General features: G+C 44.1%; 1 protein-coding gene across 2 annotated transcripts in view; it reads right to left on the bottom strand.

Annotated features, from left to right (window-relative positions):
- Positions 1–589: 589 nt before the first annotated feature.
- CDX1 (caudal type homeobox 1) overlaps positions 590–13,853 on the bottom strand; it is a 45,929-nt gene continuing 32,665 nt past the window's right edge. For both annotated transcript variants that reach the window (XM_086931311.1, XM_086931312.1), the window contains exons 2-3: positions 2,793–2,938; positions 590–1,877 (exon numbers count right to left, since the gene is read on the bottom strand). In XM_086931311.1, coding sequence (XP_086787437.1) covers positions 1,671–1,877; positions 2,793–2,938 — 353 coding nt within the window. In that variant the 3' untranslated portion in view covers positions 590–1,670. The remainder of the gene's footprint in view (positions 1,878–2,792; positions 2,939–13,853) is intronic.

Below are 13,853 nucleotides of genomic sequence, written 5' to 3' on the forward strand. Positions count from 1 at the left end.
TCAGACTCGCTGTGAGTTTGGTTGACAGCTCTAGTGATTACATTTACTTGCAGCTGACACTGGAGTGGTTAGCCTTAAGCTCCATTGATTGAATTTTAATGATGTTATTTTGTTGCCACAGAAAATATGAACATGTTGTGTAAAAAGCCCATAGACGTCATGTGAAGTTTACAGATAATACCACGTTTAAGAGCCTGCTCCTGGCCTCCACTGAATCTAGCAGTGGCGACCATGGCTAGGGTCTTGTTGACGAGACAGACCATTTCCCCTAGAATCCCCAAAGTCGTGATATGTCTCTACTCCAGTATTAAAATACTGCTCATCTACCGTCTGGTGGGTTTCAAGTCTATCCTGCCTCTTCATATGGCTGCTACAGTCCTATTCCCAGCTATGGGATGGATAAAGTTATACAGCCAATGGCTATCACATTGAGATCATCCTCATTGTCAGTACTTGAGCAATCCTGGGCATTCCCGCCTCCACACAACTTCCATCTCCTCTACAATTACACATAGTGTAGCTTTCTTTGTGTTGCTCAAAGTTTTCTAATATTATTTTATTTTCTGTACAGCTAGAGCTGGAGACATTGTTTGGGGATAAAAATATTTTTAATTTTTTTAAACCATACAATGGAAAAATACAACAATGTTTTAAGTTTCCAGTGCCCCCATTTAGACCGCCCATCCAACATTGCAAAGTGATTTCTGATTTCTCTTGATTGACAGTGTTAAAATGGAAACCTGAGCCATGATCTGGAAGTTTCACCCTGTGGATGTACTCTTGATTCTCTAAGTGACAATTGACCTAGACAAAATCAGTCTTCATAGAACCTAAATCTCGTTTCAAGATTGCACAGTCCAAGGTTCTAAGACTGCTCTTTTCTTGTGTGGGCTCAGATTCGGAAATCTCTATTTTAGAAGGAGCAGGAAGAAGACACAACAGTGTGGGCAGGAATTCACTGTTGCTGGTCAAACATCTTATCCTAACAGAATAGAGAGTTAAAACCTTGAGCTCTGTTTCCCTGTCTACCTGAAATACTCCAGTAGTAGATGAGACAGTTTAATCAAATCTATAGATTGCACATTATGATGTTCAAAAGCCCTCCGGCCGAAGAATATGGATTCCCGCATCTCCGTTGGAACGGTGCCTTGATGCTGCCTCTGCATGGTTGAGTTCATTGATTACATGTCTGCACACCATGTGAATTTTTCATGCTTGGAATGTTTTTTTCAATGTTCTGAAAAATATTTTCTTGTAGAGGTTTATCCATTCATGTCTTTTCAGAAGAAATTCCATTTACCCACAAAGGACTTCCTGATGTCTTCTCTCACCGTTCACATAGGTCTCAAAAGCGTATCTGCTCCACCTTATAAAATATAATATATACCGTCTTTGCAAATTTGTATAATATATGTCTTCCAGATCGACCAATTCTTCAAAAATAATACAGTAACGTTAACTAAAACATTGCTGGGTTTATTTTATACAAACATATTATCCAATATCCATTTATGAAAAAGGTTCCTCCTTAAAGCCCACAAGAAGTGATATTGTTGAGGTGAGAATCAACATCATATCAAAATGGCTGTCTGGCAGGAATGATTGTCTTTGGAAAGAGTGCCTTTCTCTGGACTCTAAGTGTCCTTTGCACTTGTTTTTATAGGCACTCATTAGGACATGAACTCTTCTTTGATAGTCAGTGGAGAAGGGGATAGTAGAGTGCCACTGCTGCTGCAGATGTTGCCCATGCCTCCTCCGCTGGAGACCACCATGGGTGGAGTTGGGGTGGTGGTGCTGGCTGGCTGGCTTTGCTGCTGCATTTTTTTCTTGTTCACTTTTCTTTCTTTCGCACGTCTGTTCTGGAACCAGATTTTCACCTACAGTGAGTAGAAACAGTAACAAAATGATAAGCTGGTGGAGCAGGTGAAAGAGGAGACACTTAAAGTGTGATAAGTGTAAAACAGCAGCTGACAAGGTAAGGGGCACATGGAGGAGACAACTACACACAACCTCTCAAAATGAATAGCGTCTGTTACCAGGCATGCCAAAACTATGTGTGGCTTAACAACGCAGGTCAATACAGCTACTTGTTTTAGGGAAGCGCTGGACTTTGAAATAGTTTAAATTATTATTCCAACTCCAGACGATGTATCAGTAGGGAAGGTATTGGACTTAAAATCCAACCCCAGTCCAACACTGCATTCCCTAAAGCAAGTCGTTGTAATGACTTGCATTGTAATGGAGCCCATGGTAATGTCGCAGTTGTGGTACTGACTGTATGGTAAAGGCACTACTATGTAATGCCTGCGTTGTAATAGATGTTTCCGCCTAAAACTAAACTCCCAGGACACCTACCAGGATACTCATCAAATAAGGATACATGAAAGATACCGTCTTGTGACCTGATCATCACTAATGCACGGCCTGCCAGCAACTCCAGGGCATAAGAAGAGCAAAGTATCCCAGAAAGTAATTCTGGAAGGAAGACAGGAAATGCAAGGAGGTGTTCAAGGGGGGTGCCCAATGCCCCCCCCCCCCCCCCCCCTTCGGCTTCAGTAGAGATATGCATCAAAGTGCTCAAGCGGGATGCTTCTTTCCAGGCGCTATGCAGGGACTGTGAACAGGTATTATGAAAAATTTGAAAGTTGTCAGGGGATCTAATAGAGTGCTGAATTACCCATGTGTGGTGAGCACAGGTGATGGGTGCGTGTGCATTCTAGTGAAAAGTTGAAAAGAACAGTACATGACCTAAGAGCACAAGAAAGGGTTGTTACCCCTCTTCCACTACTGACCTGTCGCTCCGTGAGACCCAGGTTGGCAGCCAGCTCCGCTTTCCGCCGGATGGTGATGTAGCGGCTGTAGTGGAACTCCTTCTCCAGCTCCAGGCGCTGGTGGTCCGTGTACACGACTCGGTATTTGTCCTTTGTTCTCGTTTTACCTAAGAAGGAAGACATAGAGAAGGGGTTAGTGATTACCTTGGACAGGATGTAGGTTCAAAAAGTAAAGAGCGTCAAAGTCCCCCTGAGGACACAGATTGTGCACTTAAAGCATGTGACTCCACATCTTCTAATGGCGGGATACGCATATGCATAGGTTAGGATTGCACTGGTGTGTAAAGGATGCGTATCCTTTTATTACATTTATCTACTGCATGTGCTATGGTTAATTTGTACTGGTGGTTGCCACCCACCGCTTCACTGGGGCTCTTTTAGGATCTCCTGCAGCCAGAAACACGTTTAAAATCCAGTGGTGTATGCCATCTAGGAACCACAGAGAAGAGCAATGGTAACGGCTGGTGACGTGCTTGACTGCTGTATATACATCATGCATACGTGCACATGCGCAATGGCAAATGCAGGCATACGCATCAAGCTTTTTTGGCAAAGCACTTGTAGCCGAAAGGCAGGCCCGTGAGACCTATTGTCTTTGCCAATGCTTATTTAAATAGTGATATTTTTAATTCGTTGAGGAAAACATCACTTTTAGGGGAGGCAAAAATACCTAAAGATTTGCCCCCACATGCATCAAGCATTTTTGGAGTCGCAAACGGTGCGATTCCTTAAAATCGGCCGTTTGCGATTCCAAAAGTGCTTTTTGGGATGCATGAAGCAATTTTAGAAATCGCAACATTTTTGCGATTTCTAAAATTGCGATTGCTTTTAAGAAATCGCAAATTTGCGATTTCTTAAAAGCAATGCATGATTACTTTTAAAATTGCGAAATCGCAATTAGGGGGTCAAATTTACCGAGTGGTTGAACCACTCGGTAAATTTGCAAAAAGTGTTTAAAACGCTGAAAATGCATTTTTTTCAACATTCATGTTACGGACACACATGTCCTTAGGACATGTGTGTGTGAAACATGATGCGAAAAATACATTTCAGGGGTGCATGGGGGGGTCCTTTGGACCCCCCCCTGCACCCATGAAATGCATTAAAAAATTGCGATTTTCAAAGTGAAAATCGCAATTTGCTAATGCCTTCCCATTGCTTCCTATAGGAACCAATGGGAATAGCGAATTCGCAAATTGTATTTCGGTAATTTATGCGATTCGGTAAAAATTGCGATTTTTACCGAATCGCATAAATTTACCGAAAATATTCATGTATCCCGTTTTGCGAATTCTAAATTGCGAATCGCTATTTTTCGCAATTAAGAATTCGCAAACACCCGGGATGATGCATGTGGCCGTTGGTGTTGAGTCGCTAAACAACGCTGTTGTATCCCCCTCCCACTACGAAGAACCAGGCACTTCAAAACTTTTATAATTCTTGTGCAATTTTACATATTGAGGGTCTGGTAAAGAGTTATAAAATGTAAGCGCAGCTTTTCCATTTCCTTAAGCAGTACATGCATTATTATAGACTGATTGCTCATTACTGTAAGTACTGCAATCCACACATTTAGCACTATGAATATTATCACAAAGGGTCGGAATATTGTTTTAAGACTGTCCATTTCTTTAAGCAAAATATACATTATATTTAGTCATGACAGAAAAGCAAGGTCGCTGGAATTATGCAATTATGCAGCCATAGCATTTTCCGCATAATTATGGACTTCCCACATTTGTCACATATCAATCATCTGCATAATTTGCAGATGTTAACAAAAAAATTGTTTTTAGGTCAAACAGATCAAAAGTTACTGAAAAGCTACAGTGACAGGCATTTTCTCGCACAGAGGTAGGTTACCTTTCAGCTGCTGATTGCCGTATTAAAGTGCTAAACTGATATTAATAAGTGGAAACCTTAGTCCATACAGTGTAAACGTGTCAAAATGACAACAAAGTGAAAGATATAGCTTCAAAATGTTCTGCATTACGCTGCATGATTTGCCTTTTCTTGATGCATAATTTAGTCAATGCTGCTGCATAATTTGGTTCTCCTATGCCACAAAATTTCAGTGGCCCTGTCGCTAGGCACCTATGACCTCGTAGGAGATGAAGGCCCAGCTCAGGTCTGTGTTCTAGCTGCCCCCTGCCTGTTGACAGAAAACTCCCTGCATCTCCTCATACTTACTCACAGCACAGGCAAAGCCAGGCAGTTCGCTCGCCATTATGAAAGCTGCTGATTTACTCTAAATGGTAATAGTGTCTAAGTAAGGTAGGGCTGATAGGATCTCAAGATTGTGTTATTTACACAGTTTTCAGGCCGTGACACAGGATACACCGTGCGCTTGCTTACTAATACTTAGTATTCATTATTGTGTGGCCGGTTGTTGAGTAGGAGCCGAGGCCGGTGGTGGGAGTACCTGCGGGCGGGGACGTGGGGAGGGGGAGGGGCAGGGTGGGGGGTAGTAATGTATGGATTACGGAGTTTAACTAGGAAGTAAACATATATATGAATAAAACGATTTCGTTTTATTTATTTATATGTTTACTTACCTGTTAAACTCCGTAATCCATGCATTCCTACCCCCCACCCTGCCCCTCCCCCTCCCCACGTCACCTCCCGCAGGTACACCCACTACCGACCGTGGCTGTTGAGTAGCCCTGCATGTAACGAGTAAGGGGTTACCAACGAAATCCTTTTTACATGAAACCCATTCCCTTCAACATCCTTCCAACCACACACCCTACACAGAGTGTTTAGCTACCTGTTAGCACCCCACATAGGGGTAAGAAAGTGTTTTTCAAACGCTGTGAGTTGTCAGACTCATTTAAAGACACTAATGCTGCAATTCAGAGTTCACCTGTGGAGATAGAAAGCCGGGAGATGGTTTCTGGTATCTGCTCCAATTACCAGCCATTCTGAGTTATGGGCCAAAATGGGGAACAGAGTTCCTCGTCTTAAATTGCCGGTCCCAATTTTCCAAGTTTTTCCCATTTCCAGGGCTGTTCCTGCACACATTTGGTTTCAACAGATACTGCAAAACTTCAAATCAGGTGGGCAGTGTCCCGCCTATCGTCGCTCGCCAGGATCGGAATGGGCCCCTTAGGACTGAACAGTAACAGACTATGAGGCTCCTATAAAATGAACACCGATTGTCAATCTGAGTCCCTCGTCCAGATGAGCCCTGCGCGTAGCTGACTCTGGTGGGCAACTATAAAGATGACCCTGGTGGGAAGTGTGCCCAGCTGGCACTGCTGACCTGTTGAGAAGTTGGCAATGATGGACTATGTGGTCTTCAAACTGGGGGGTGGGCTCCCCTAACGGGGCCTCAACTGATCCGGGGGAGGGGTTCAGTCTCCGGCCAAAAGAAGCATTATGCTTATAAAAGTGCTTTGTTTTCAGCAGGGAAAAATGAGTGGCAGTAAGCCCCTCTGTAATGGGCCATCACTAAGGTTTTTTGTCATTTATATCTTGGCTGGGTGAAGGTGTCAAAATGGAATGGTCACCAAATATTCTTCAAAAACCCCATCCCCAATCCTATTTCTAAAAATACACTGTGGATACGTTTACACGTTAGTAAGGCCTGTCTGACCAGAATAGTATGTTTGGCAATCATGTATGAAGCATTAAAAAGTTTGAAGAGCACTGCCCTGGTGTGCAGTATAAGAAGCTTACATTAATTAGTGGGGGCAGTAAGAGCCTACACATGTGGGTATTATGAGAAGCTTACACTGGTGGGCGGCATGAGAAGCTTACATTAGTTGGCAATATGAGGACTTAAATCGGGGGGCCGTATCAAAAGCTTACGCTGGTGGGCAGTGTGAAAGCTTACCCCAGTACACAGCATGAAAAGCTTGCAATGGTGGGTAGTCTGAGAAGCTTGCAGTGGTCCGCAGCACAGCCGGACTGAGAATGTTAACCAGCCCGGGCAATTAAGCCGGATCGGCCCAGAGAGTGGGTGGGGGGGCTGCTGGTGGGAAACACTGCTGCTGCTTTTGTTACAGGGGGGCAATATTGCAGCACTGCTGCAAAACCAGCCCTCAGTAACATAAATGGCCCCCACCACCCCAAAACCTGCTCCCACTAATATGACCCACTGGGAAAAACCTGGTGCCCGCTACGGCCAGTCCGGCCCTGGTCCGCAGTGTGGAAAGATTTTCCTCTGTCAGCCTCCATGTTAGGTTGGGGTTTGTTTTGCCTGCATGTCATGCCAAGGACGTGCCTTTTCCCAGAGTCAAGTTTAGTTTCGATAATGTGCATCATTAATCTCTTAAAACTGCCTCATATACCCCCTCATACTCACAGAGTGAGCCAGTGTCCTGGGCTCTATTGATAAACTATTTAAAGTGTTGTGTAAACGTGCACCTGAGACTAGACAATTCAGTTTATTGCCCTTAGTGTGAATGGCACTAAGGTGAACAGATTGTGAGCGGTATTTTGGAAAAATACAATCTCGTTCAGCTTTTTGCATAAGAAGCACATTCAACACATTCGGGAAATGCTGCTTTGATGAGAGGCGCCAACTTCCAAGTCAAGCGCAACGTGTTATCTGAGCGCCAGTCTAATTGCAAATCCATACAACACGGGGCGCTCGCTGCCAGGGGCGCGGAGCAGGTTAATAGCTTGGGTACACACCGCAGCAACTCCTTTGCACAAATTAAAGGCGCCGCCGTCGCATTAACTAAGCAATTTATTATTTCACGTGTGTACTGTTGATGACGCCGCCTCTGGTGACAGAGCAGTATTGCGCCTTCTCTCAGCCGAGGGCCCCTCGAGACGAACTCATTTCTAACTGTATCGACCGCACTCGGGCCTAATCGGCTCTGCTCGGAGCCCGCCTTCGTGCTGTCGCAGGGAACGGCAGATTAATTGTTAAACGCGTGTGACTGGCAGCCGCGGGGGCAGGGGCCGCAGGAGTTGTGTATGTGCACGCGGGACAGAGAATAGCCTTATCTGCGTTAATGGATAACGCTTGTAGGGCTCACCTCAGCGCCGCCGATAAGATTAGGAGCAGGCTTTAATGTTCTGAAATTGGAAAAGAATTAGTTACAGGATAAGGCCAGGCTCGCCGCCGACTCTCGCCTCGATGCAGTGCCCTTAGCCCGAAAAAGTAAATTAATTCCACCTGTGTATGGTTATTGATGATGTCTGCTAGACCCTTCGGAACCTCCACCTCTGCTGTGACCGAGAGGCTAAAGTAGGTCTTTCGTTTATACTTGAGGGAGGCTAGGTGCTTCCATGGCAGCATCAGGGCAGTAACTGTGCAATGGTCAGTGCCCCATGGTCAGTGCAATGTAGAAGCCTTCACCCAAAAATCTCAGCGAGGGCCAGAATGGTAAATCATAACATTAGGCCTGGGCAGAGTTTGCAGAGTTCTGCGTAAAACCATGCCGCGCTATGTGGAGATGCACAAGCTACAGAGTGAGGTAAGTTGTGCGCTAATTTTTAGCAGCTGGAGTTTGTCCCACATTGGAAAATCAGTGCGAACGGCACCACGTGTAGCGCAACATGGTGCAGCTTCTTTCTGCCCCTCGAGTAGATGGCAGGATCCTCAATGAGTGGAAGGTTTCTCAATGCAAGGACTGGCCGTGACTGCCCCAGTTGAGAAATCTCGCCAGAAGGGGGTCTAGCGTATGATTTTCCTTGCTTGCGCTCGCCAACTAAGTGTTGGATAGCCATGCGAGAGGAAAAAACTCCACTACCAGCCGCGGTCGGTAGTGGGAGTACCTGCAGGGCGGTGACGTGGGGAGGGGGAGGGGCAGGGTGGGGGGTAATAATGTATGGATTACGGAGCTTTACAGGTAAGTAAACATATAAATAAATAAAATTAATTTCGTTGCGCCCACTGCACCCCCAAATGCGATGCAATGCGTGCAACAAAATTAGTTTTATTTATTCATAAGTTTACTTACCTGTAAAGCTCTGTAATCCATACATTACTACCCCCCACCCTGCCCCTCCCTCTCCCCACGTCACCGCCCTGCAGGTACTCCGACTACCGACCGCGGCTGTCCACTACGCAGGGGTTTTGGAACTCCACGCTCTATGCAGAGCGCGGAGTGGGAAAAACTCCGCAAACTTTGCTAGCGGAGCAGAATTTTACACCCAGGCCTACACAAAATATGGCTAGTGATTTGTAGGGAAAACGCACTTAAGGTTGAAAGTGGCATCCTGCTCCTTTAAGAAAAATGTAGCTTTAGGTCACTAAAGCAGTCTTTCCCAAGAGTTGCAGGACTTGTATCTTCTACTTGTTTAACATGGACGCCAGAGATTGTAATTATATCTGTTGTCCAGGTTAGAAGAATGTGAGTGGCAGATAAAACAGAGTTAGTTTAAGGACTATTTTATGCCAGACATAGTCGTCGTATGCCAGAGTGTTTTCAACATATACTTGAGTGTCGCTCAATTATTCAAGACTTCTGTTAATAATATGGCACTCAATATGTCAGACTGCCACGGCTTATCATTGATGCCCAAATTGGCCCACGATGCACATTGTACTAAGGGCAGGTCACTGCCTCCCCTAAGGTTATACTTATGATGGTAATGTTATTTATGTGGTTACCAGTGCACCATTACCAAAACCAGATTATACATTGCCCAAGCATACAAAGCGATTCATTGTCAGGACACTTCCCTAATTTTCCCATAATGTGTGAAACACTAGTGCCATTACAGTATTCACACGCTTCACAAAATGTGAAGCACAATCGCTTAGATTTCAAAATTTTGCCTAATGTGTAAAGCACCAATGCCATTCTCGATTCAACATCCCCAGGCCAGTTTTCAAATTTCCCCCAAAATACGAAACCCTTATACATACACTTGTACCTTCCTCTTCTTCCTCCAAATCACACACAACCCTCCTCTGCTCATCAGCCTCCTTGCACTGGTTGGGGCTTTGGCAGGTCTGTGCTGGTGTCAGAAAAGTTTTAAGGCATAGGCAAAGTGGGCTCTGCCCTAGGCCCCCAGCCTTTCAAAGGATGGGGGGGGTTTGAAAGAGCCAGCTCTGTTCTACAGAGTCTTGACCTCATGACCTTGAATCATTTTTAAACACAATGTTGTAAATAGCGTTTTTCTATCATTCATTTTTAATGTGTAAAAGTCTATTACAAACATTTTGCAGACAAAATGTGTTTAGGCGTCATGCGACATCCATATAAAAAGTTTATTTTAGATCAATGCGTGACCTCACATATGAGAAATGGAAGGGTGTGACAGATTATTTGCAGTAATTTTTGTGAACTGCTGTTGTTACATACTGAAAACACGCATCACTATCCTTGAATATCCGATGTACACACATTTAGTATTTGATCAAAGAAGGCATGAAAGAGCTGAGACTGGATCATAAAATCAAAGCTGGTCTAAATAGGGACCCCCAAAATACATTTGGCCCACAGGCCCCAAAATCCTTAAAACGTCCCTGGCTGGGGCTCGTGTGATGAAGTGGTTAGTATAGGAAGAATTAAGAGAGGCGCATGCCTGTAGTAGCCAGTGGGTCCTGCCTGTTACTTATTCAGCTCAAGAGCTAAGTCTAAATCCATGCACTGCAGCTCCCTAGACAAAGGAATCCTTGTGGCACAAGGCAATATTTGTGTATTGTACACCCTCCATGCCAATATCTGCATGGGCACTACCACAACACAGAATCAAAAGGGAAAAATTCATTTTTCGAAATTCTCCATTCATTCATTGCATCAAGTCTAGAAACACCATGAGGAAATTCGGTTGAAAGAGCCAAACATTACAGATCTGTTCACTAGGACGGCCTTTCACTTGTAAAAGAGAAGCCTTAGGTCATCATTGTGGAGCTTTCTGATGTCAGAATGGAGGGGCCATTACTTTCATATGTCATAAGGGAGTTTCTCAGAATTATAATATAATAAACAATTACCACAGGTCATTGGTTGCACAAAACCTTAACTGGAAAAATGCCTATTTTATTTTATTCCCTAATCTGCACGTATCAGTGAGGAGAAGAGGCAAATATACCTCCCATTCGAAGATCTCTAATGAGGCAAGGGGCATCTACAGTAGACAAAAAAACACTTTTCATACCCAGTCCTGCATTTCTAGAAAAAGCCAAAAATGGGAGTTCCAGAATATTCCTTTGTTGGATGATGACTGCTTGGTCTGTCAGCCCCAGTGTGACATCATCCACTAGATGACCTCTTTAAAAAGTTCCTCACATTTATTTCTAAAGTAGTTAATTTGTTAATCTATGTTTAATGGAAGTAGTGGGTACTGCAGATTGACATTTATCAGACATCTGTCAAACTGCTGTTCCAGCATCCTACCACAATACAATCAGTGGCCTTATTCCATTCAGAGATATTTATCCCAGTCAGAGTTGACATCCTTGGTCCTAACCTAAGTATCATCCACCTTCACTCTTAATCAATAAAGCTTTGTGGACATTGTGAGTTTATTTGTATCCACCTTTTTGGTACATTTTTGATGATAATGTTTTTACAGTTGTTAGCCAGTCACTGGGTATTTTTGAGGGGGGGAGTGGACAATTATGTTTTAGTCTATCACTCCCCGTGCCCCAACTGATTAAGAAAGATGGCTTAGTCACGTCAAGGTCTTCCATCATCACATTTCCTTTTGACTCTTGTTACAGGTTCTTATTCAAAGGAGTTGGGTGTACAGATCTGGATCATCTTGGGGGGGACTTACCTGTCTGTACTGATCAATTACAGAGAGACAGGGCAACTGGGAAGTACTTGTATTTCTGGGTCCATTAGGTGACCACTGGCCTTGTGCTTGACGATGCTTCCAGAAGATATAGCGTTACCCTTGGAGGAGGGGAGGAGCAAACGGATAGGTGCTTGCTGTATGGAGGCAAACTGTAAAAACCTTGTCTATGTTAGTCTTCTCTCGCAAACAACTAAAGAGTGACTCAGTGAAGAATAATAAAGTAACAAAAACCACCTTAATTTGTATGGTTACTAATAATCCCCATTAACCAAAAAAGTGAAACCAAAAAGGAGACACCGGCTACTGGAGGCAGCCTATGCCCAGTTGTGCCTATAAAGGAAAGAGAAAGAACTCTTTCCTTATAAAAGGACCCTCAGTCACCACTAGTTGGTGACATGCTTCATCATTGGGTCCCCGGTGGGGTGGCCGAATGCCTCCCCAGCGTGCTACAACGCCTGAGTTACAGCGTAGCTGGATAGTGTTGAGCTATTTCCAGATCTGTTAACTTTTCTTTAATATGCGGTGATAATTCCAACCCGCATGGGGGTTCTACGGGGGTCTTCCGTTGTCTATTAGTCAGTGTGCGTTGTCCGATCAGTTTCAGGTATCTGTTTCTGCCGGGTGGCTTTCGCCCGTTCTGTCCTTCTCCGTGAAGTAAGCCCCGTTTACGATCAGCGTGTCCGCTCGATTGTGCCCTCGCAGTAGGATTGTTTTTCCCAGAATTACTCTTAATTAAGCGAGCAGGCGTAATTATTGGTAATTTCGCATCAAAGAGTAACGCGGTATTGCCAAGATTACTCTGATTACACAGGTGTAATTAACATTAAGCCTGGGCCTAGTATTAATGTGTGTTTGAATGCCAAAATAGCGAATACTGCCAGAGAATGTGTCGAATAATGATGCATAATTTGCCTTTTATTGCTGCATAAATTAGTCAAGTCTGACATTTAATTTGGTCCTCTATTACCACATAATTTCCGTGGCTATAATTATCCTACATTGAGGCTAACCTTCAAGTCCCCTCCCATGTGCTAGGCCTTCACTGCTCAAGTAGGCTATCAAGGAAATGCCCAGGGGCTATTTAAGCACCACTATCTACCCTAGACTTAGTCCACAGGCACGAGAATGGGAGGAGGCTATCCTAAGAAATAGAAGGCATAGGGAGGATGGAAGGTAAGGAGAGGGTCACACTGAAACCAAACATTAGAACAATCAAACGGAAGTAAGTCAAGGTCTATTTTTCCTGCAGGGTTTAGGATTATGGTCTTGGGAGAAGACTTTTTGAGATAGCAAGCCAAATTTTACCTATACACTCACATACACACACGCATGCATGCACGCACACACACAGACTGCACTCAGTTTGCCCCAATGCATTTAGGGAGCACACTGCACTCAGTTTGCCCCAATGCATTATGGTAAATGTAGAGCATGATAACACTTACTTCAGTGACATTCTTGAGTTTTCATCCTTGTTGGTGCAGCCAGTGCTATGTATCTCTAGACGCGTTTCATGATAATTGTCCATCATCAGTAGAGAATAACGAGTCATTTTACCGGCACTGGAAATGCTGCTTATAGTCTTCTCAGGTCTACGTACAACTCACAGAGCGCAAGGGCATCAACCAGAGCTCGTCAGCTCATTAGCTCAAGAGAGCCTTATCAAACAAATGTAAGACCTCGACCAACAATGACTTATTCAAAGGAAATCCCTAGTTTCTAAGTGGCTCCTCGGGGTCCAACTCTTCAGAGTTTCCCCACCTCAGGAGTAACCGGTTTCTATAACTTATAGGTTGGGAAGAATCCAGCCCTTCTGCTGGGCCACTCACAATATTGGCCAGCGGAGAACTCATGTAGTCTCTCCTTTAATACTGTTAGGTGGTACATTCAGCCTACAGGATCAGGGCAAAATCCAGCAAGCACTTTGCAAAAAAATATTGCTTGTAGACATTTTGCGCATTTTCCATCACCTTCTAATTTAAAGGATGCAGGATTTAAAACAGGGGGTTCTATAAAGAAAGGATTACTGTGCGTGCTACAACAAAGATGGAGGAGAGAAGTCAGACCCGAAAGACTCAAACATCCCTCAAAAGTATACCAAAAACAAGATAAAAGCAAATCCAACAAAGGATTTTACTCTGGGTCTTCATAAAACTGGAAGAAGGGCCTCTGATACATCTATTTGAAAATACATATTTGCATAAGTATCCAAAATTCAAGGCAAGTCTCCAGTAGGAGTGCGAGAGGGTAAATAAAGAGATGATTCAGACAGGACTGAGGCACAAGGTAGGTAGGACATCTGGGACAAAGCAAGAG

Source organism: Lissotriton vulgaris, chromosome 7 (genome assembly GCF_964263255.1).
Source record: "Lissotriton vulgaris chromosome 7, aLisVul1.2, whole genome shotgun sequence".
In the NCBI taxonomy this organism is placed as follows: Eukaryota; Metazoa; Chordata; class Amphibia; order Caudata; family Salamandridae; genus Lissotriton; species Lissotriton vulgaris.